Here is a 21,637-nt window from a genome sequence, read left to right on the forward strand (position 1 = left end):
AAAAAAGAAGAGGATAAAATAAGGGGAAAAAAAGGAAGAAGTAAAGAAATAAGAAAGAAAAGGAGAAAAGAGAGATAATTATCTACAAAAGCTATAATGTGTAGAATAGCTAATTTGCCTTTTGATGGGCAATTATGAGCCCGATTGGATTGACTTATAAGTTACTTATAAGCTGTTTTTAATTTTTTTGAGTGTTTATCTGTCCAATTTGTAAGTCATTTTGTGCTAAAATAAGTCCAAAAAAATAATTTAGTCCGTTTGATTTAGCTTATCTAAAACAACTTATAAGCTAAAAAAAAATAAGTTGAACTACACCAACTTATTTTTCTTGATTTATAAGCCTTTTTTAAGCCCATCAAAACAGGTTCTATATAACATAATTTTTCCAAAAAGAATTCCCGTTTTATTTTCTTGACTTTGGGTTTCCTTTTAAATTAGAACAATAATGGCTTTGGAAGACTTGCCAACAAGGGTCCGCCTAATTAATTTTCCAGGTCATTATTATATGCATAGAATAAGGCAATTTGCCAACTTGCGTGGGAAATCAACTTACACAAATCTTCAACCCAAAGGCCAATCATAAGCTGCAGGTCCAAATGATCATTAGCATGTCTAATTAATCGCAAATAACACGTTGGGATTAGTATTACCGTTAACAAGAAAGCAACAAAAATTGCAAAATAAAATATTTGAAGGACAAAACACACACGAAATTATAGCCTAAACACGTCTCTCCTTCATATCCATTTTGACTCCTCTTTTTGAATCCCCTAAACCCCAAATTTGATCCCTGATTGATTCCAAGACTTGGATGGAGGTGAATAGTATTCTGTTAATTGGAAACCCTAAATTGAAGTGCAAAATTTGGTAAAAATGTTTCGGTGGAATTTTGCAAGGTCTGCAGAGACGTTGTTTTCTCGATGGGCAATAAAGAGGGTTTGTAAGTTCCTTTTGAAGAAGAAATTGGGGAAATTTATACTTGGTGATATTGATCTTAATCAGCTAGATGTGCAGCTAAGTGCTGGTACTATTCAGCTATCTGATCTTGCTCTCAATGTTGATTATCTCAATCAAAAGGTACGGACTTGTATTTTTTGTTTTTTCACTTGTAGAATTTTTAATGAATGGAGTAATCTTTTATTTGATCTCTATTTATCTTGAAGAAAGATTTTCACAGGATAAGTTTAATCCTTTATTTATGTAGTTTTGTTGTGTTCTGTTTGTTGAGTTGTAGGTTTCTTTAATTCTTTTAACTTTGGAGCTAGGTAGTGGTGGTTTGGGGATTTTAATCTGGAACCCCCCACCCTGAGAGTTACTAGTAATGCTCTTTAGAGTTAGGACGTGGAATTTATTTTCCTCATTCTTGAATGAGCTACGTTTCAACTCTAACTTTAAGAACCCACTTAGTTGTGATCCTCTATATGAATTCTTTGTATCCATTTCATTCTATTCTTTTCAAGTCCATTTTATTCCTAAATAATTGTCTTTACGGCAAGTCTTGAGTTATTTAGCATTCCAAAATTTTAAAAATCAAATCCGAAATCAATCAATAATTAGAAAATCCTTATAAAAGATCCAAAAAAAAATCATATATGGGGTTTGCCCAAACTATGCCCACCCTTACATCACCCAACTTGTATGGTTTTCTATGAACAACACCTAAACATCTAAACAAATAGGAACCTCGTGGATGTACCAAAAAAAGGTAAGAGAGAAGAGACTATTCCTTAAGTGTACAAAATCCTTCTCTATACCATAGAATACTCTCCTGTTTTTTCTCTCTCCATATGGGACGCATAAGTGCTAGAGGAGAAACATTCCATCACCCGCGTCTTCTCCTCCGTCTGCTCAAAATCCAGCTAAATTTCTTTAACAGTTACTGGCATCACCGGCTGGAGGACCCCCCACCCCCACCCAAGATGGAGGAAATTAAAAGGACAGACAATACTTTATTTCTGCTGTTTCTTCTAATGGTTACTCCTGCCCGATGAGCCTTGTTGAAGTCAAGGTAATAGGATTCAATATCATCTCTGGAACTCAAAATCTTTTTTCCTGCATTCTGGAAGGGCAGGGTAATAGTCTCGATCTCTGCACTTAGGTACACATTTTCCTTTTAGCTATAACTTTCTCCTCTTTGGAGGCGTATCTTAATTTGGTTGGTGAATTATTTGAAAATAGAAGTGCTTTAAAATCAAGTTATGGTATCCTTTAGAGTAGAAAAGAAGGATTCTGTGGCTGCTAGAGAAGGCTTCAAGCTTTTTATGTGTTTCTTACGTGGAAGTTACATGCTAACCCCTTTCACATGTAGCTAGCTGATTTTGAGGTACTTCATAGGGGTGTCATGAGCTGCATATATGTTGGAGCCGATCAATTTGGATTTCCTGCGTTTCTTTCACCTATCTTCTGTGGATTGTATTGCCTCTTGTACATTCTCCCTGAAACCTCTATTTGTTTTTTTGTTCTTGTGGCGGGGGGGGGGGGGGGGGGGGGTGAGGTTAGAGAACCAACAACATACATTATTCAATTTATCTTACTAGTTCGGTACTAAAGCATCAATTATACTCGACCTTGGTATATGTGAATTTCCTTCCTGCCTATCTCCAACCCGCTACATTTGCTGTCTTCATTATCCAAAGAGATGTTTGATTTTTACTGAGTATGACACAGTTGCATTTTTCAGTTTGGTTCCACAGCAGCCATATATGTGCAAGAAGGGTCAATTGGCTCTCTGCTTATGACAATGCCTTGGAAAGGGGATGGTTGCCGGATAGAGGTGGATGAACTTGAACTTGTGCTTGCTCCTGAGGCAAACTTTTCTCGAAGCACACTTGGAAATTGTCTGTCAACTCAAAATGGTGCTGCTTCGGTCAACCAAGATTCGGGAAACCATAATGATGATGCTGTTGACGGTTGTGGTGCTAAAACAACTGCTTTTGATGTTCATGAAGGAGTCAAGACCATTGTTAAAATGGTTAAATGGTTGCTCACTAGCTTTCATGTAGAAGTTAGAAAATTGATCATAGCATTTGATCCCTGTTTAGGTGACGAAAAGCGGAAAGGGCTTTGCAGAACCGTAGTATTAAGAGTAAGTGAGGTGGAATGTGGGACATGCATCTCGGAAGGGGCTTCTCCGGATATTGATGCAGCAGAGGCTAACTTTCTGGGGTTGACTCAAATGACAAATTTTATCAAATTTAGAGGAGCAGTTCTTGAATTCCTTCAAATTGACGAGGTTGTTGATAAGACACCAAATCTATGTGCTTCAGGAACAACTACAGGTGAGTGGTCAAGCAGCTGTTCACCAAATGTCACAACCCCAATAATAACTGGGGAAAGAGGCGGACTTTCAGGGAACCTAAAATTGACTATACCTTGGAGAAATGGTTCCTTAGATATCCGCGAAGTGGAGGCAGATGCTTATATTGATCCTGTGGTAATCAAACTTCAACCCAGTAGCATCAGATGCTTAATACATTTGTGGGGAATTATCAAAGATATGGGTCAGAAGAAAGATACAGAATCTTTCCCCTGTGATTCAGTAAATACTTGTGATTCAACAAAGGCAGATAATTCCATGCTCAGTATGGACGAGGGCCTTCCAGGTTCTAAAGCATTTCCTGCTGAATGTACATTCGAGAGTGAACCAGTGAGGGAAGCCTTGCTGTCTGAGTCGTGTCTTATATCGGACTGGGTGAGTAGAAGCCGGAAAGTGAATGATGAAGAGGAACCAGATTTTGGGGAAAGGTTGATACACTTTTGTATTTTACTGATCATGCAGTAGCGCCTCTAAATTATGATAATTCTAGTGGGAGTTCATGAGTGTTTATATGTGTTATAAGCTTTGACTAAAGAAATACAAACGTTTTGACATGCTGCTAAGTTTCAGTGTGCATGCGTCTTGGGGAAAACAGAATAAATGGTCTGCCTTTAGGTGCTTCAACCCTTTGCAATGTCTTGTAGGAACTGCACCCTTATTATTTATTTTTGTTAACGAGGTACATGGCCTTGAATAGTTTGATCTTTCAAAAATTGAGCTATTTTCTCCTTCACCTCTATATTAGTTGTTTAGGACTTAACTAATTAATTGAAAGTGTTCTCTCTCTAGCGGATTGAGCTTTTGGATGACATGTTGAAACAATTTAATATGATATCAGAGTAGGCAGAAGTCCCGAGCCACGTTTTTGATCCAACAAAAAAGTCAGATCCGCACGTGAGGGGGCATATTTAAGACATAATTAAGTAATTAAAAGTGTGCTTTCTCTAACCGCTTAACCTTTTTTGGATTAAGCACCGGGTGTCCGGGTCTCTTTGAGCCCCGACTAATCCCGGGGGTGCACAGGCCCTCGGCAAGGAGTTTCCCGCAAGTGCACCACGGGTAATTCAGGGTTTTACCCCAGTCCGATGGCCCTCAGAAATTGTTTGCACCCAGTGGGTTTCGAACTTGAGACCTTGAAAGGGAGCAAACCCCAAGGCTCAAGCCAATTACCACCATGCCAACCCCTGAGGGTTCAATACTAGCTCTTTACAATAATCACTGTCATTTTAGTTGGACGTGGAAGCTTTATGCAATACCTTTGCTTCGACACTTGGAATCTTCAATTACTGATAGCACCACAACAAATTGTTAAAGGCAGCAAGATCTACTAATGCTGATATCTCCTTATGTTCATTTTTATAAACGATATCTTCTTATGCTCTTATGTTGCATCTTGCAGCGTGCACCAGTTTTTTGAATGCTTTGATGGGTTGAGAAACTCGCAGTCAGCTTTAGGAAACAGTGGGATGTGGAATTGGACTTGTTCAGTTTTTAGTGCAATAACAGCTGCTTCTAACCTTGCTTCTGGGTCATTGCTTGTTCCTTCTGGTATGTTTTTTGGGCCCCGCGTGCACAAACACACGCGACATTTTATTCTTGTTTCATCGTGGCAGAAAATGTGCTGATCTGCCTTGTGATTAGTTATTTCTGTGCAAAAATGGTTCATATAAACCATTGGCGTTTTAGAACGGAGTGTTCTAGACATCGAAAAGTAATTGCACACAAGTCTAATAATGCTTAGTGAAGAAAATATACATGCTGAGTACAGGGAGGAGCTCAAACTGCAAATTCTTTTTTATCTCTTAAGATGATTACACTAAGCTGATACTTGAGTTAGTTTGTATTTCCCATTAGTTTGTATTTTAAATTTTGCTGTTTCCACTTGGATTGGGTGAATTATACAGCTCAATGTATATTATTTATATCAAAAAGTGAAGAAAGTCATTGAGATTGTTTAGTCACTTCAGTTGGGACCTCAGTAATGACTTCTTAGTATTTTACCTCATCCCTTTATCAGGAAACTGATTTTATTTCTTTGAATTCACTGCAGATCAGCAGCATCTTGAAACCAATCTTAGGGCAACGGTTGCCAAAGTATCTCTTCTTTTTTCTTTTATTGATGAGGAAGAGAGACATCGCTGCACCGTGGATGCTGATAAAGGGAATGCTGGTTTTTATGTTCATTATATAAGTGCAACTTTTCAAGATTTGCTTCTGGTGTTGCAGGTAATGTTTTGTGTCTTTGTTGTTGATTTTGCATCATAATATTTAAAATTCATTGGACATCTAGTAGCTCCTCTGTTAACTTTAAAAACATTAAGGCTTAATAGGTACGACGCCAGGAAATGAATTTTGAAGCAACAGTTCAGCATGTGGCACTTACTGATCACTTCTCAAGAAAGGATGACACAGTTGATTTCAAATTGCGTACCTATAATAACATCAAAGAAATACAAGATGCAGTTCAAACTGCCCTCCCACCTCTTGATTGGTCCAGCAAGAATGTTGATCCGCATAATCCGAGTGCATCTGCTGCTCCTAATCTATTAGGGATGAATTTTACAGATGGGCTCACTCATCCAAGGAACAAAATAAGTCTTTTTGCTGACGATGTTGTGCAGGTAGAATTGCTTAAGACTTTTGGTGCTAGCGTCTGCCAAGCCACAATAAGTTCTTCAGGAAAATCATTTGTTGGGCCAACATCTTTTTCATTGAAGTTTCCACCATATATTTTCTGGGTAAACTTTGATTTGTTAAGTGAGATCTCAGAATTTTTCAAGAAAATTAAGGATCCTATTGAAACGACTAGCACTCTGTCCCATGAGCATAGATGTATGGGTTCATCCAAAGGGAATGAAAGGACTAGCCCTTTCTCTGATACTAGAAGAATTTCAGAACAAGAAAGTTTCGGGGGCACTGTATCTCTTCCAACTGCCAGGATTATATTGTCTTTCCCTCGTGGAAAATGTGAAGATTTTAAGAGCTATTACTCTTGGCAACAGTTTATTTCTCTTGATGTATCTTCACCATCAGCTCCTGGGGAGAAAGCAACTCGTGCAACTAGAAACAGTGCTGCAGCTAGTTCTAAGAGTCGGAATTCTGTGGCTAAATTGTGCTCTTTGTACTTGAATTTTGGGAAGCTTGCGGTCAACTTAATCACACCATCGTCTGGAGAGAATGCCGAAAGTACCTGTGGAACTATTCTAAAGTATAGACTTTTAGCTCAGGAAATAATGACCACATCTATTGGAAGTGGGCCTTCTGTTATTACCTTTTCTTGGCAGGACTGTGTCAGGACTGGTCCTTGGATAATGAAGAGAGCCAGGCAGCTTGCTTGTTCAGAGAATGCAAGGTGCTTAGAGAAGTTCAGAGGAAAAGGATGTGACTTTTCGTCTGTAACCGCTGTCAAGGATTCTGGAGACTTTGGTAATATTACACAAGAAATGATTATAAGCTCTGAGTTCTGCATTCATGCACACTTATCTCCCATTACAATTGCTTTAAGCAAATCAGAATTTGTGCAGTTAAATGATCTTCTGAGTCAGGTGATTGATAGGTTATCAGGACTGGGCTTTGTTCCTGTTGATACTGAAGAAGTGACTACTGGCTCTCAGTCATTAGTTCTTGTTGAATGTGATTCTGTAACCATATCAATTAATGAGGAAACTGTGGAGAAGAATAATAAGGGTTCACTACAGAATGAAATTACTGGTTCTTGGCATAGCTTTAAACTGGAACTTCCGAATTTTGGTCTATTATCTGTTTCAAATATTGGAGGAACAAATGGTGCTGGCTTTCTCTGGGTAACCCATGGTGAGGGCAACTTGTGGGGTTCAGTTACAGGGGTTCCAGGTGAAGAGTTTCTCCTCATCTCCATCAATGACACTTCCAGCAGCCGTGGTGATGGAGAAGGTTCAAATGTATTATCTTCTAAGTTGTCAGGTTTAGATATTATCCACTTTCACGATCCACAGAGCAGTGCCTTGTCCATCACTGTCAGATGTGGCACTGTTGTTGCAGTTGGCGGACGCTTGGATTGGTTTGACACAATTTTCTCCTTTTTCGCTCTACCCTCTCCTGAAACTACACCAGTATGTGATAGTAATGCGCAGAAAGAGGATCGTGAAACTAGTGTCCCTTTTGAATCTTCTTTTATCCTTAGCTTGATAGACATTGCCTTGAGTTACGAGCCATACGTAAATAAATCGGCGCATGGTTGTGCTGATTCTCAGTCAAGTTCTCCCAAATGTGAGGAAGCAATAGATGAGCAGTATGTAGCATGTCTGCTGGCTGCATCTTCCTTGAGGCTTTCCAGTACAACTTTTGCTGATTCTGTTATCAGGGATTACAAAATTACTGTGCAAGATCTGGGTCTGCTTCTTTCTGCTATGCGCGCACCGAGCTGTGCTGGCAGTGTCTACAGTGTGGAGCATCTTCGCAAGATTGGATATGTTAAAGTTGCGCAAGATGCGGATGTTGAAGCTCTTTTGAGAATCAGTTCTGAAAATGGGAGTCTTTGGGAAATTGATTGTTCAGAGTCACAGATTGTTCTGAACACTTGCCATGATACAACTAGTGGATTGACACGTTTAGCTGCTCAACTGCAACAGCTTTTTGCACCTGACTTGGAAGAATCCGTGGTTCACTTGCAGACAAGGTGGAATGATGTTCAGCAGGCACGTGAGGGCAAAGAATTCTGCACTTCTGATGTGGATTCTGTATCATCAACTTCTGATATGCAGCCTATGACTGGCGATGCAAGTGGTGAAGGTGGTAATATCAACTTGATGGATGAAATATGCGAAGATGCATTTCAGCTGGACCATGAGGAGGATGACCAAGCCGATCATCGTGAATCACCCATTTATCTTTCACCGAATAATAGTTTCATTGGTGAGACTTTTTATTACAGTAACGAAGACTCCCCGAGGTTTTTGAATAGCTCGCCTCTCACTGGCTCAGTTCCTGTTGGTGGGCAAGAAACTAGTGAGGCTCCATTATCACCCGAACAGCTACCTCAGTTTATTGAAGAATATTTCCTGTCTGACCTATGTCCTCTGTCTGAACTAGCATTGACAAACCAATCCTCGAAGGATATTCCTAGATACACACCTAGTCCTTTAAGGAGTGGTGATGACTTAAGGGGAAATACTGGATGGTATGGGGACAACTGTTTAAGAATTTTGGAGGATCATGTTTCAGAAGTCAACAGAAAAGCTGGTTTGCAGGAGCTGACAGAGTCTGAGGCTTCTAGCATTTTCAGTGAACCTGATGAAACTAAAAATGTTAAGGGTCGCATAGTTCTTAATAACATGAATATCATCTGGAGATTGTATGCGGGATCCGACTGGCAAAATGTTCAGAGTAATGCACAGCAATCTACAGGAACTTGTGGGCGGGATACAACTATTTGTTTAGAACTGACACTGTCTGGCATGCGATTTCAGTATGACATCTTTCCTGATGGTGGAACTCGGGTATCTAGGCAGTCCATAACAGTTCATGATTTCTGTGTTAAGGACAACAGCAATGCTGCCCCTTGGAAACTGGTATAGGAAGCTTCTTCATGTATTTGGAATTGCAAATAGTTCACATCATTTATGCTGGATCTAAAAATCTTTCTTCTGTTCGATTATCAAGGTGCTGGGGTACTATCAATCAAAAGGCTGTCAAAGGAAGTCTTCTTCCGAAGCATTTAAGCTGGATCTTGAAGCAGTAAGACCTGATCCTGCTATCCCTCTTGAAGAGTACCGGTACATTCACTCTTTCCCTTGAACTTTTCCTCAATTTGGCATCCTGTCTCTTTCCCAGGGAAATTTTGCTTTCTGTAATTTGCTCAACTTATTTTAGAGAGCAGGTCTTTATGTACCCTTTAAGTGCCTGAATTCTTGGTTATAAAAATGGTAACTGGAGAGTATTTTGAGATTATGTGCTTTAGAGTTTGAAAAGGGGGAAAAAGGGCTTGAGATGTAAAGAAGCATAGGGCTTCAGGCAAGATGACATATACTCATTTTCACCCAGCATTTAGAAAAGGAGTTTATGACCAGTCTTTTACTATTATGAATCCATTTGACGTGATTCATTTTAGTTTAGTATACTTTGCACAAAAGTTCACATATCTTTCCTTTTCCGCCTCTCAGACCCTTTATGTATCATTGTATGTTTTTTTCTTAATACAGTCAGACCTCTCTATAATGGCATCCGCATATAATAGCACTTCTCTAATAACAAGCAAGTTTTTTGGGAACCTATTTTTTTATATTATATTTTACTTCTCTATAACAACATTTCACCTATAACAGCAACAACCAACTTTATAACAATACGCTCTTTGTAAAATTACCCCCCATATAACGGCTATCTTCTTTTTTTGGTAATAGAATAATTAACCATCTTTATAAAAATAGAATATCTATGATTACCAATAAATAAGTGTAGAGATTTTGACCAAATATTTGATCATTTAATACCCCCGGCTTCTGCTTTTATTGAGCCGGGGGTCTTTCGGAAACAGCCGTCCTACCTTGGTAGGAGTCAGGTCTGCGTACACTCTACCCTCCCCAGACCCTACGATGTGGGATTTCACTGGGTTGTTGTTGTTGTTGTTGTTGTATACATTAAGCTTAGAATTTCACAATTAAAAATGAAAATTAGATTTTATGCATCTTTTTTGCCTATAACAGCGGAGTATTATTTAAATGTCAATGTTGTTATAGGTGTATAACAATCATTCTCTATAACAGCTGAAAATTTTTGGACCTAACGATGCTGTTATAGGGAGGTTTGACTTTAGTAACAGCAAGGCCAGCCCGGTGCACTAAGCTCCGACCATGCGCGGGGCTCAGGGAAGGCCCGGACCACAAGGGTCTATTGTATGCAGCCTTACCCTGCATTTCTGCAAGAGGCTGTTTCCACGGCTAAATAATAGTAACAGCATGTATCATTATTTATCTGTGGTAGCTACTGCTCCTTTTTTCTTTTTTCTTTTTCCGGACTGCTTTATCATGGCTTATTCGCTTCCGTTATTTCCATTTTCATACTGCTTTGAATTGCTTGTCCTAATCCGAGGGTCTATCGGAAACAACCTATCTACCTCTCAAGGTAGGGTAAGGTCTTCGTACACTCTACCCTTCCCAGACCCTACTTTGTGGGATTTCACAGGGTATGTTGTTGTTGTTGGTAACAGCATGTATCATTGTATGTTTATATTCGTAAGATACTGTATCTGTCCATTTTGTGCTTAATCTGTTGCTTATCTGTCTGTTAGAGAGATATGCAAAGGCCAGATTATTTGTCCTTAGAGGTGGAAAAAATGCGTTCGGGTGGTGGAAGGCTACTAGACCTGTTGAGGGTTTGTCAAAACCATCAATCTAACCGTAACCTGTTATGAACCAAGACCTGGTTTATCATCAATGAATTTACGAAATAACAAACATAAAATTAGCTGAGCTACGTATGTTTCTGTGGTACTCTGATGTGTTTGTAGGTTAATGGCCAGTAGAAAAATGATGATATATGTTTGTATAGACAAACTTGCTCACGTGTATAGTTTTAGCATTCATTGTTGTTCAAACAGAAAGCTCCTCATAGAATTTCCCTCCAAAAAATTCAACCCAAAGTTGCTGAGAGAATCTACCCCATTCCTTTTAGATAGTCTCTATGTACGTAGTGATTGGACTGATATGATAACCTTTACCTTATCAAAAAAGGGGGGATTGGATTGATATATGCTTTCGTTTTCAGGTTACGCATCGCTTTCCTCCCAATGCGTTTGCATCTTCATCAAAACCAGTTAGATTTTCTCATCAGCTTCTTCGGAGGAACAAAGTCAGCAGTTACTCCCTCCCAAAGTACTTCACAAAATCTGAGTAAATCAGAAATAGTAGCAAAGAGCACTAAATTTGGGGGTCATGCAGTCATTGAAGAGGCATTGCTCCCTTATTTTCAGGTGAGAAATTAGAGGCTTGTTTTTGCCAAATTTAACATATAACTGCCTCCTTTCAAGTGAATTTAAACACTTGCAGTTGGATAAATTTGCTTATCTTTGTGAAAAGATATAGAAAAAGAAAACTGATACTTCTTTCCAAGAAATACTTGCTATTATTGCCTTCATTTGAATCCTTTTCCAAATCCTTTGATTTGTGGACATACCATCTTCAATCTGAGAGTGGCTTTGCTGGTTGCTTGATTAGCCTGCTACAGTTATGTGCATTTCCTGATAACTGAAGCTGATTTTACTGGATTTTGGTTGTAGAAATTTGACATCTGGCCTGTTCATCTTCGGGTTGACTATAGCCCTTGCCGTGTTGATTTAGCTGCATTAAGGAGTGGCAAGTATGTCGAACTTGTTAACCTTGTACCATGGAAGGTATTTCACTTATCCGTAGTGATTTTCCTTTATACATTGCTTTGGCGATATTGCTGTAGTGTGGTTTTAGAGATTTGCTGGTTAGAGTTTTTTCTTTCTTCTTATTTTTTTTGTCGTATAAGGCACATTCAGATGATGTTGACTCTATGAGTTGTCATACTTTAAGGCCACATTAACTTTCACAATAAATGGAAAATTCTAGCCGATCCATATTGGTTAACATGACATCTGACCGCCAGGTATTTAGTGTCAAAATCCCATTCTCTTGAAATCTCATTTATCTAAAAATGAAAGTTCATCACATTTAGGGTGGGGTGTGGGGAAGAACATTACACAAATGCTTTCGAGTTGTTTTCTACCCAGGTATAGTCGTATAGTATGTGTTTCCTAATGATGTGGTACTCTGTAAGGACTCTTCAAATGCATGCAAAACTTGCTAAAAATAGATGTTTCCTGGTTCCATACGTCCTTTTGTTCGATACTCATTCAAGTTCATATCTTTCTATTGGAGATACTAGCAATCACTCTTGGCATCATGCTTTTTAAGATCCGCTGTACCTTTCATTTTTCTTTCAGTAGATATTTTGTAGTTATAGGGAACCTTATGGACCACAACTTAGATTAAGACCTCATTGAAATTTTTTTGTTGGGGAAATGACATTCATTTTAATGGGCTTGCATGCTTATTTTCAGATAGTACTCTCTCTCTCTCTCTCTCTAGTATGAAACTATGGGTGGTTTCATGACCTAGCCAATCCGCCCAACTTTGGACGGGTTGGGCTGGGCATATTTTCACGGAAGGCCGATTTTGGGGACACCCCAAGTCAGCTCATTTAAAAGTTGGGCTGATTTGGGCTAAATACGTAACCCCAATTGACCCATAAAAAGACTGTCAAAATATTTTCAGAACAAATTTTCTTTTGTTTGATATGTTAGAAATTGCCATAATGAAGATTTTTTTTTTTTTTTTTTTTGGTAATTAAACAATTTCTAAGAAACAAACTACGAAATTAAAACTTGGTTAGAGTTGGGTGGGTCGGGCTATGACTCATTGTTTAGCCCATCTTAACCCACAACCCATCTCAGGCCAAGTGACCTTTAACCTGCCCATTTACTGATTGACTGATTCAGCCCAACATGCCCGTTTGACACCCCTAATTGAAACATTGGAAGTACAAACTATAAGGTAGAGTTATGAAGTAGTTTTAAAGTTCCATTTTTACCATTTATAAAGAAAGAGGATCAAGTACACCAAATAAGGATAATTTGATTCAAGACCTTAAGGTGCTTGGCCTGGCCACTTTGATTTGGCATTAGTGGAATTGCGTATTGATATAGCCAGCAGTATGTTTTGTTGTACTTGACGTACAGGAGGTGAAATCTTTACATACAAGTTCATAATATAGTGTTTCCAATACCCTTCTGACGCAGGGGATTGACCTGCACCTCAAACATGTTCAAGCTCTAGGTGTCTATGGCTGGAGTGGCATATGTGAAATAATAATAGGCGAATGGTTGGAAGATATTTCCCAGAATCAGGTTTGTGTAATTTCTTAGAATTGTGGATAATTTGAGGCTTCCATGTCAAAGTTTGCAGTGGGTACTGATCCTAATTCTTGTGTTTCCTTTAGATTCATAAACTTTTGAAAGGCCTTCCTCCTATTCGGTCATTGGTATCTGTTGGTTCTAGTGCAGCAAAGTTGGTATCTCTGCCTGTGAAGAGTTACAAGAAGGATCAAAAATTGGTAAAAGGAATGCAAAGAGGTAATAATAATGAAATATATCTCTTACATCCCTGGAGAATACATGTAGTGCAAGAAATAAAAGCCCCTCCAGTATGTTTAGTGAATTCTTACTGATTAAGTCCTTCTTGATTGTGGAGCGCTTATAATAAGAACTTAAAATTCTGCGCCTTCTGTCATGGTAAAATATTTGCTTTTTTACACTGCTTTATATCGTTACTGTCATGCAAGGAGCTGAAACTACAGCAGGTAACCAAAGAAGTATGGTGATAGACAGAGACATAGACATATACGTTTAAATATATGTGTGTGTGTGTGTGTGTGTGTGTATGGTGTGGGCGTGGATTAGCCTTTGCGAGATGTTTTCGTGTGTATAGAGTAGACATTTTCTACTGACAGTATATATGAAATTTCCCTTTGATAGCTCTCAGAAAGGCTTCAATCTTTTGCAGGTACAATAGCATTCCTTAGAAGTATCTCACTTGAAGCAATTGGGCTTGGAGTGCATTTGGCTGCTGGCGCTCATGAAGTCCTTCTGCAAGCAGAATATATTCTTACAAGTGTTCCACCATCAGTACCATGGCCTGTGCAAAGTGTAGGAAACACTGGCGTGAGATTTAATCAACCCAAAGATGCCCGGCAAGGGATCCAACAGGTGATAATCCTTCTTCTGAGACATTATGTTGTTTTAGTTTTTGGCTGGTTAGCGCCGTTTCTGAATTTTAGTCCCAAAGCCTGCAATTGTTCAAAATAATTTGGAAGTATACAATTTCTGAGTATTTGATTGGTAGATAGATATCTTCTTTGTCTATGACTTTTAGCATGTAAAGGAGAATTCATTGTTTTCGAAAAGCAAGTTACTCTAGTCTTTTATGGATTTTCTTCCCCAAATTGTTATTAGCAACTCAATCCAAATAAATCTTGAGGCCATTTGAAGCCTGTCTCCATCTTAGTCTAAGTTGAATGACATGGACTTAGCATGGGTTGTTAAGCAAGCGTTGTATAGTCCTTAAAGGTGCATCATGAGCAATCGGTGAATTATATGTTTTTTTGATGAATTTGAGCCTTTGATAATCAAGGGTTTACCAATGCTACAGTGTCTACTGTCTATAATAGAGAATTGATGTATCTGTAATCAAAACAAATCTTGAGTCCATTCGAAGCCTGTCTCCATCTCAGTCTAAGTTGAATGACATGGACTAAGCATGGGTCATTAAGCAAGAGTTGAATAGTCTTTAGAGGTGCATCATGAGCAATCAATGAATTATATTTTTTGATGAAGTTGAATCTTTGATAATCAAGGGTCTAACAATGCTACAGTCTCTACTGTCTATAATCAAGAACTGATGTATCCGGTAAGAATTATATTCACTTTGGAAACTGAAATTTGAGGCAGCGAGAATAGCTTCTTCGTAGTAATTCTAGTTAGTGTTGCAATTTTATTTGCATTGGAACAATTTAATGTTTTGCTGAGGTGTTACAAACTAGTAATTTAAGCATATGATTTTCTGGTCTGTGGGGAAATCTTTTGGTTTTAGTGTTATTTTCTGGGTTTTCTGTGTTCTTATAGTCTAAACCAAGTTTAGAGATACTGAGGTGCAAAAACAGGTGGGTAGTTGGAACTTCCAAAAACAGTTACTCCTTGTGTCCCAATTTATGTGATACACTTACCTTTTTAGTCTGTCCCAAAAAGAATGAAACATTTCTATATTTAGAAATAATTTAACTTCAAACTTCCCCTTCTACCCTAAATGAAATGATTTACAGCCGCACAATCTATGACTGGTTTTACCCACAAGTTTTAAAAGTCTTCCTTTCTTTCTTAAACTCCATGCTAGTCAAACTATATCACATAAATTGGGACGGAGGGCGTACATGTTTTTTGTAAAAAGCTTCAAACGGTTGTTTATGCAAAAACGAAAAATCTGAATTTTGCAAATTAGTTTTTTTTTTTTAAAAAAAAGAAATAAAATAAATAATTATCAAGAAAACAAGAAGGGAAACACAGCTTTTGCAGAACTTGGCCTCCCACCCTGCCCTTCCCCAACAAAGAAGGGACCAGTCACCATTCATTTCTTCTTTGGATGAGCGGATTAGGGGCTGCTGAGTTGGAGTGGCATTGAATTCGAGAAGAAAGGGAATCTATTTAGATTACTATCTAGCTACACGAAGATGGAAATTTCCAGGCTTCCATTTGGATTTGTTGATTTCACTTCCTTGACTTTGGAACTTATAATTTGTCATAGAAATGATTCTAAATCCTTTTATTGTAACCATAGAACAGCGAACATAAAGATTCCAAATATATCCTGAATGGGGAGTATTTGAAATCGAATGGAAGTAGTTATAAAATTCTTATATGTCAACAGCAAGAGGTTCAATTACATGTTTATTTATGCTTACTAAGTTACATTTTGAGGCCCTTCATTGTCCATTGATATAAATTTATCAAAATAGGAAAAGAAAGGAACAAAAGCTATATATTAGGTCACCTACAACAACAAAAACACTATATACTTTGGAGCCATAAAGATTGATTATTAAGGCCCTTCATCTTTCTCCTTCCTTTTTTTTTTCCTGAGAGTGGTTGTGGGGTGGGGGTGGGGGTGGGGTGGGGTGGGGGGGGGATAGTGGGCAGAAAATTAATCATAGTGGATGTCTTCATGAATCAAGTTACATATAACATAAAATAAATTGGAAATTATTGCCTATATGAGAGGATACATGCTATTTCGCGTGTCAGCTTCCCCAGTAAAGGTAGGGCTTATCGGCTGCCTTCCCACATTTTTTTGTATTCATGTGATTTACCTTTTAGCTTTGGTTTCTCATATACATGCTTGAAACTTGTAAAAGGCACCGGAGGAATGATCATTTTATAGATTAAAATTTTGACTTACTCCAATACATTTTGGTATCTGAATACGCACATATTATCCCGTATATGTTTTAGGGAAGATGACCCTTGTGGTCTGGCCCTTCCCCGGACCCCGCGCATAGCGGGAACTTAGTGCATCGGGCTGCCCTTTTTTTTTTTTTTTTTTTTTTTTTTAACTGGTTCACTGTGACCTAAAGTGTCTGCTTAAGTTTCTATAAGGAGTGGGGAAGTAGGTGACATTGCAACCCCTTACCTCCTCACTCTGGGGGAAATGCTGCTAGAACTATATATACAGATCGCAAGCATTCCTTTTCCTTAGCCAAAAAAAAAGTGCAAGCTTTCACAAGCCTCTGTCCTTAGACTAAGAATGTTCAAGTTTCTTATTGCCCCTTGCTCCCTTTTCCTCAAACCCCTTTTTTCCCTCCATTTAGCTTTCTTTGGTGAAAGTTTGGAATATACTCTTATGTATTCCAACTAAGATACTGATCCTGAAAGTCTTGGCAAGGCTTATGAAAGTATAACTGAGATATTGATCCTGATAATCTTGGCAGGCTTATGAAAGTATGAGTGACGGCTTTAGTAAATCTGCTTCTGCTTTAATACGCACTCCCATCAAACGATATCAGCGTGGTGCTGGAATGGGGACTGCTTTTGCAACTGCTGTCCAAGCAGCTCCAGCAGCAGCCATTGCCCCGGCTTCTGCCACAGCACGAGCTGTTCATTGTGCTCTTCTAGGTGTAAGGAACAGGTCTGCTCTCTCTCTTTCTCTCTCTCTCTCTTTCTTTATCAAATTGTGTTGTAGGGCAACTGAATTTCATTTTTTTATCCAGGTAGAATAACAAAATCATCAATTAATTGATATTGAGCATTTTTCTCTTTTAATCTATTTTAACTTTACTGTTTTAAGTTTTTTGTCAAACTTTAATGCTTTAAATTTAATTTTTTATCTGGTTGTGTTTTGGATAAATAAAGAGTTTGACTAACTGAAGATTCTTGCTCTCATGAGAAATCTTACCTTAACAAGTCTTGCCTAGGTTTGAAGTTTAAGGTAGGAGTTTGAATAGTCATCGTTATTTTTCAATCAATTTATAGAAGTCCATTGTACTTTGCTTCTATTATTATTGATCAGTGGTTATTGATTATTACAATCACTCCTTTTTCATTCCCAACCTTCAATTCCTTAATCAATTTCATAGCTTCTGCTCTATCAGTATGATATAATGCAATGTCATGCTGGCAATGTGTGTGCATTCCTATATGTGGAGTTTTAAAACATAGTACCCATGCAGCCTCAATCTGGAGCGCAAGAAAGAGTCTTTGGAGAAATATTTGGGGACCTCTCCACCTTAGCAGTACATGCAGTAGGTATGCAGCTTCAATCCCTAGTTGTATCTATTGGTGCATTTTCAGCATGGTTGTGTCTATTGATACAGCTACTTTTTCGGTTTAACCAGTATGAAGAACCGAGACATTGGAAGCTTTTACTTAACTGATTGAAATGGGTTAGAGGCAGTAACACATTTTATTCTTGTTTGCATAGGGAAGTTTCTCCATCAAGAGCTCCAACAAAATTTGCAAGCTAACCAGCACTAGTTTTGTATAGGTGAGTTCGGAGGTTATTTATATGTTTATCCCGGGGCTGGTAAAAGTGAAACTTCAAAGTTAACTTAGTTCTTTCTTCTGAGAAAATGCTATCACCCCCCCCCCCCCTCCCCCTCCCTCCACCCCAGTTATTGACTTGTACTTGGTCTGTTTTTTATTTTTATTTTAAATAATTTTTCACTAACTCGAACCTTCTCCCCCCTCTCATCTCTTTAATCATGAGATCATGGTTAAAACAAAACAGGAATAATAGTTTTTTGGTTTAGGTTTTCCTTTTGTGCTCATGTAGTTTGTTGCTTTGCCTATATTGATGGCAGGTGTACAGATCGTAGGACAATTAGACAGATTCTTTTATCTGAGGAGACAGGTAATCATGTAAATAATGTAAATATCAGAGTGGTGATCTTATTTTTTGCTCATACGGCCGGGCCATGCCATTGGTTTCAATTGTTCGGCTATGTCAGCTGTCTTATGAGTAAATTGTAAATATATTGGTTCCTTGGTTTTGCTGGCAGAATTGCCATCTGTACAACGTCGTTTCTTGTAATTATCTTCTGTATATACATGTGTATCCTTTCTCCTACCTTTGTTCTCTTCCTTCTAGTAGCTGTGTCCTGTATTTCGTGATGTGTAATAGGAGTTCTTTTCAATGTGAAAAGGGACTGTTCTGTCTGTTTTATTTACTGTCTTTTGGCAATATGCATTCTTGATATACGTTATATCAAGGGGACCTTGGTCAAGTAAGATTTTTGTCTCTCGTGTTACTGGTAAATTTCATTTTAATATCAGGTTAGTGCAAATGTATTACCTAAAGGACTATACATAATTCATATATATTGGATGATGTACATCAGAAAGCAATAGAATGCATGTGCCGCACTATCTTTCTGGAGATTTGACTATCAAATAATTTAGTCAAATTATGCAATAGAGTGGGACAAGGGTTGTTTTCATGCTCTATTTGTGATTGTGTCATAGTGTACTATACATCCTTCATGGTTTCGCAGTAAGTTCTTATGTATTGCCAACTGTGTAAGGAACTTTTCTTTGGCAAGTAATTAAAATTTGAAATTTTTATTGATGATATACCAACAAAACAATAAAATCGAACAGTCCAAATGGATTGTGTAGTGTAGCTTTATTAATTTATCAAAGAAAGTACCCATCGGGAAAAAAACTAGCAAAGAACGTAGTCGCGATTTCTGAATGAACCAGTTTGGAACAGAAAAATCAGGATGAATACTAGGAGAGACTCTAGGGATGTGTCAACGCAGCTCTAATGGCGTGCCTACAACGAAACTGTTAGACCTTTTCATTGGTGCGTCGAACTTTCGGAGCAGTAGAAACTCGATAGTTATGGTGTTTTGGCAAATATGAGCACGTTGATTTGTTTATACAGGAATTGTGCACTTGTGATAATATGGCTAGAGCGCTAGCATGGAACTTATTTTACTCCTCTAAGTTAGGTGCTTCTTTTTTTTTTTTGGAATAATGGTGGTGTCCGGCTATTCCACGGGTACCTACTATTTACCATGAACGCATTTGTAAGTAATTCTAAGACAATCTTCTAGTGTCAAACTTAATGATCCAAGTAAGATCTTGTGAATTTTGCTTTACTGGAATCTCTCATTTCATAAGTGGCACAATTTGACTTCAGAGCTCATTGGAACTATAGTTGGACTGAAATGGGGGCCTGTGATTCACCACTCCCACCACCCGTTCCCAAAAAAAAAAAAAAGGCTTTATTTGAAGTATTTTATGTTCAATTTATTTACGGTCATAAACTCCTAGCAGTGCCATTGTATCCAGGAAGTTCGTGTCAAGTTCCTAGAAGCACTCAAATTTCAATACCAAAGTAACTAAAAATGGGCACACTAAGAAACACAGTGAAAATATAGCAGCATTATTAGATTAGATTCTATCAGAATTCAGACAAATACATATGATTACATCAAAAGTACATAAAAGTCGAAATTTTTTGTACAACATAAAAACGATCACGACGCTGCACATGTGTACATGCCCAATTCTCTGAGGGGTGGATGAATGATCAAAGATATCACAACTTTTCCATCTCCTAATAGTAAAAAAAAATCTTAAAATCTCTAAAAACACCCCAAACCAGAAGGACAAAAAGAAAAAATTCCGCCCTTGTTATATTCAAGAACTTGACGACATTACCATTTGCTTATCGTCCCTCTTCAACCTATCAATTAGCTCCTGCAATATTAAAAAAGAAAACTTAGAAGCCTGATATATGATATTATGAAGTTATATTATTTCCATTGGGATCTAAGATGTATATACTAACCGTGCAAAGATCTTTTACACTATTAGTGTAGCTTAACTTGCGACAATAGGTTAGTTGCATATTTACCAGGTTATCAATTAATGCATATAACATAGAGATTTATATGTAATTATCTTATAAGTTATGTTGCTCGGACTCTTCAAAAATGTCGTCAAGTGCGTTTTCGGATCATTCAAAAGTGCATTTTTGAGGATCCGACACAGATGCGATATCATTTTTGGAGAGTTCGAGCAACATAGCTTATAAGTGATGTGATTATGTAAACTCTTTCGGTTGCAAAATTATAATTTCAAGTCAATGAAATAGTTCAAATGTTCGGCTTACCTGTAATAATGTCATTGAAGAAATCAGGCATCTTTGTCTCTTTATTATCAGCTTTCTTCGGCATAATTGGAGCTCTCTTAAAACCAAATCTTTCTTTCCAGCTCCCCTTTCCTACTGTTGGAAATATATCTTCATAATCATCATCGTCAGCAAGTAGTTCATCCTTAAGTGTTGTGGCCTTTGTGCTGTTTTCTTTCAAGGGCAACAATTTACCCTTGAAGAAAACTTCATCTGCTGGAATCATCTTGTAACCAGAGACCGAAAACTCGAAATCGGAGGAGACAGGTGCCTCTTTGTAGCCATGTTCATGCCTTAATGTTTGCTGAGTATCAGCAAAATCATTAGAGAATGAGATTCTTGGGCCCATAGTTGAACAAAGTCCTTGTTGATTTAGGCATGCCATGGACCATTCAAAGGCAAATACTGATCTCACTAATAATTTTCAATGGTTGCTTCTCATTAAACTCTGAGAAGTCACATGCACTTTTTCTAGTCTTTATATAGATGGTAACTTGTTTATTGTGTTTTTGACTACCAAATATCTTCAAAGGACAATGACCACATAAGTGCACATAAAAAATTGTCTATAACTCATGTCTGTCTGAGCTTGCTCACATTACCGGTCTCAAGTCTGAATAAAAGTTGTCGTGATAGATTTACAGTTAGCATAAAATTAATCATTTTATGATAAATTTTGACAATTTAGAATATGTTGGAACAGATTCAAGTAAGCGCTCGTCCCGTTGACTGTATAAATTCATATAGGTGATCCCAACTTGCTTGGAGTTGAGTTTAGAAACGGACGAAGTGTATACATGGTTCAATTGTATCCCCCAACTTCGACACAAAATAAATATATATGTGATAAACCATCAAAACTGTAACAAATAGTATTAAATGTGAATTCATAATTTAAAAAATGTAATGGATTTAGTCATAAGAACCTAAATGTTGGAATTCATTAAATTTAATTTCTGGATCCGCCCCCGGTCAAGACGTAGTAGTTGTTTATAAAATTGTGTAGAGAGATACATTATGCCATTCAGATCTGTCGCATAGTGGTCAAGTCATAACAAATTAATACATTATCTTTTAGTTC

The 21,637-nt window shown here is 37.9% G+C and overlaps 2 protein-coding genes across 4 annotated transcripts; one reads left to right on the top strand and one right to left on the bottom strand.

Annotated features, from left to right (window-relative positions):
* The first annotated feature begins 540 nt into the window (after positions 1 to 540).
* LOC132599046 (autophagy-related protein 2) lies at positions 541 to 18,580 on the top strand. Of its 3 annotated transcripts, none has more exons than XM_060312268.1 (15): positions 541 to 1,077; positions 2,681 to 3,744; positions 4,716 to 4,864; positions 5,367 to 5,542; positions 5,647 to 8,865; positions 8,957 to 9,069; positions 11,060 to 11,264; positions 11,571 to 11,684; positions 13,116 to 13,223; positions 13,316 to 13,448; positions 13,879 to 14,081; positions 16,853 to 17,049; positions 17,591 to 17,666; positions 17,842 to 17,904; positions 18,221 to 18,580. In XM_060312268.1, the coding sequence occupies exons 1-13, from the start codon at positions 874 to 876 to the stop codon at positions 17,649 to 17,651; spliced, it is 5,946 nt and encodes a 1,981-aa protein (XP_060168251.1). In that variant the 5' UTR covers positions 541 to 873; the 3' UTR covers positions 17,652 to 17,666; positions 17,842 to 17,904; positions 18,221 to 18,580. The 3 variants fall into 3 exon arrangements, with proteins under 3 accessions (XP_060168251.1, XP_060168252.1, XP_060168253.1); XM_060312269.1 differs by having other exon boundaries at positions 17,847 to 17,904; XM_060312270.1 differs by lacking the exon at positions 2,681 to 3,744 and having other exon boundaries at positions 910 to 1,077.
* Positions 18,581 to 19,783: 1,203 nt separating this feature from the next.
* Positions 19,784 to 21,016, bottom strand: LOC132600231 (uncharacterized). Its single transcript, XM_060313315.1, has 2 exons — positions 20,539 to 21,016; positions 19,784 to 20,123 (listed from the first exon to the last, which is right to left on the bottom strand). Exons 1-2 carry the CDS (start codon positions 20,939 to 20,941, stop codon positions 20,113 to 20,115), a joined length of 414 nt encoding a protein of 137 aa, XP_060169298.1. The 5' UTR covers positions 20,942 to 21,016; the 3' UTR covers positions 19,784 to 20,112.
* Between the last annotated feature and the right edge of the window lie 621 nt (positions 21,017 to 21,637).

The sequence above is a fragment of the Lycium barbarum genome, chromosome 6, assembly GCF_019175385.1.
Source record: "Lycium barbarum isolate Lr01 chromosome 6, ASM1917538v2, whole genome shotgun sequence".
In the NCBI taxonomy this organism is placed as follows: Eukaryota; Viridiplantae; Streptophyta; class Magnoliopsida; order Solanales; family Solanaceae; genus Lycium; species Lycium barbarum.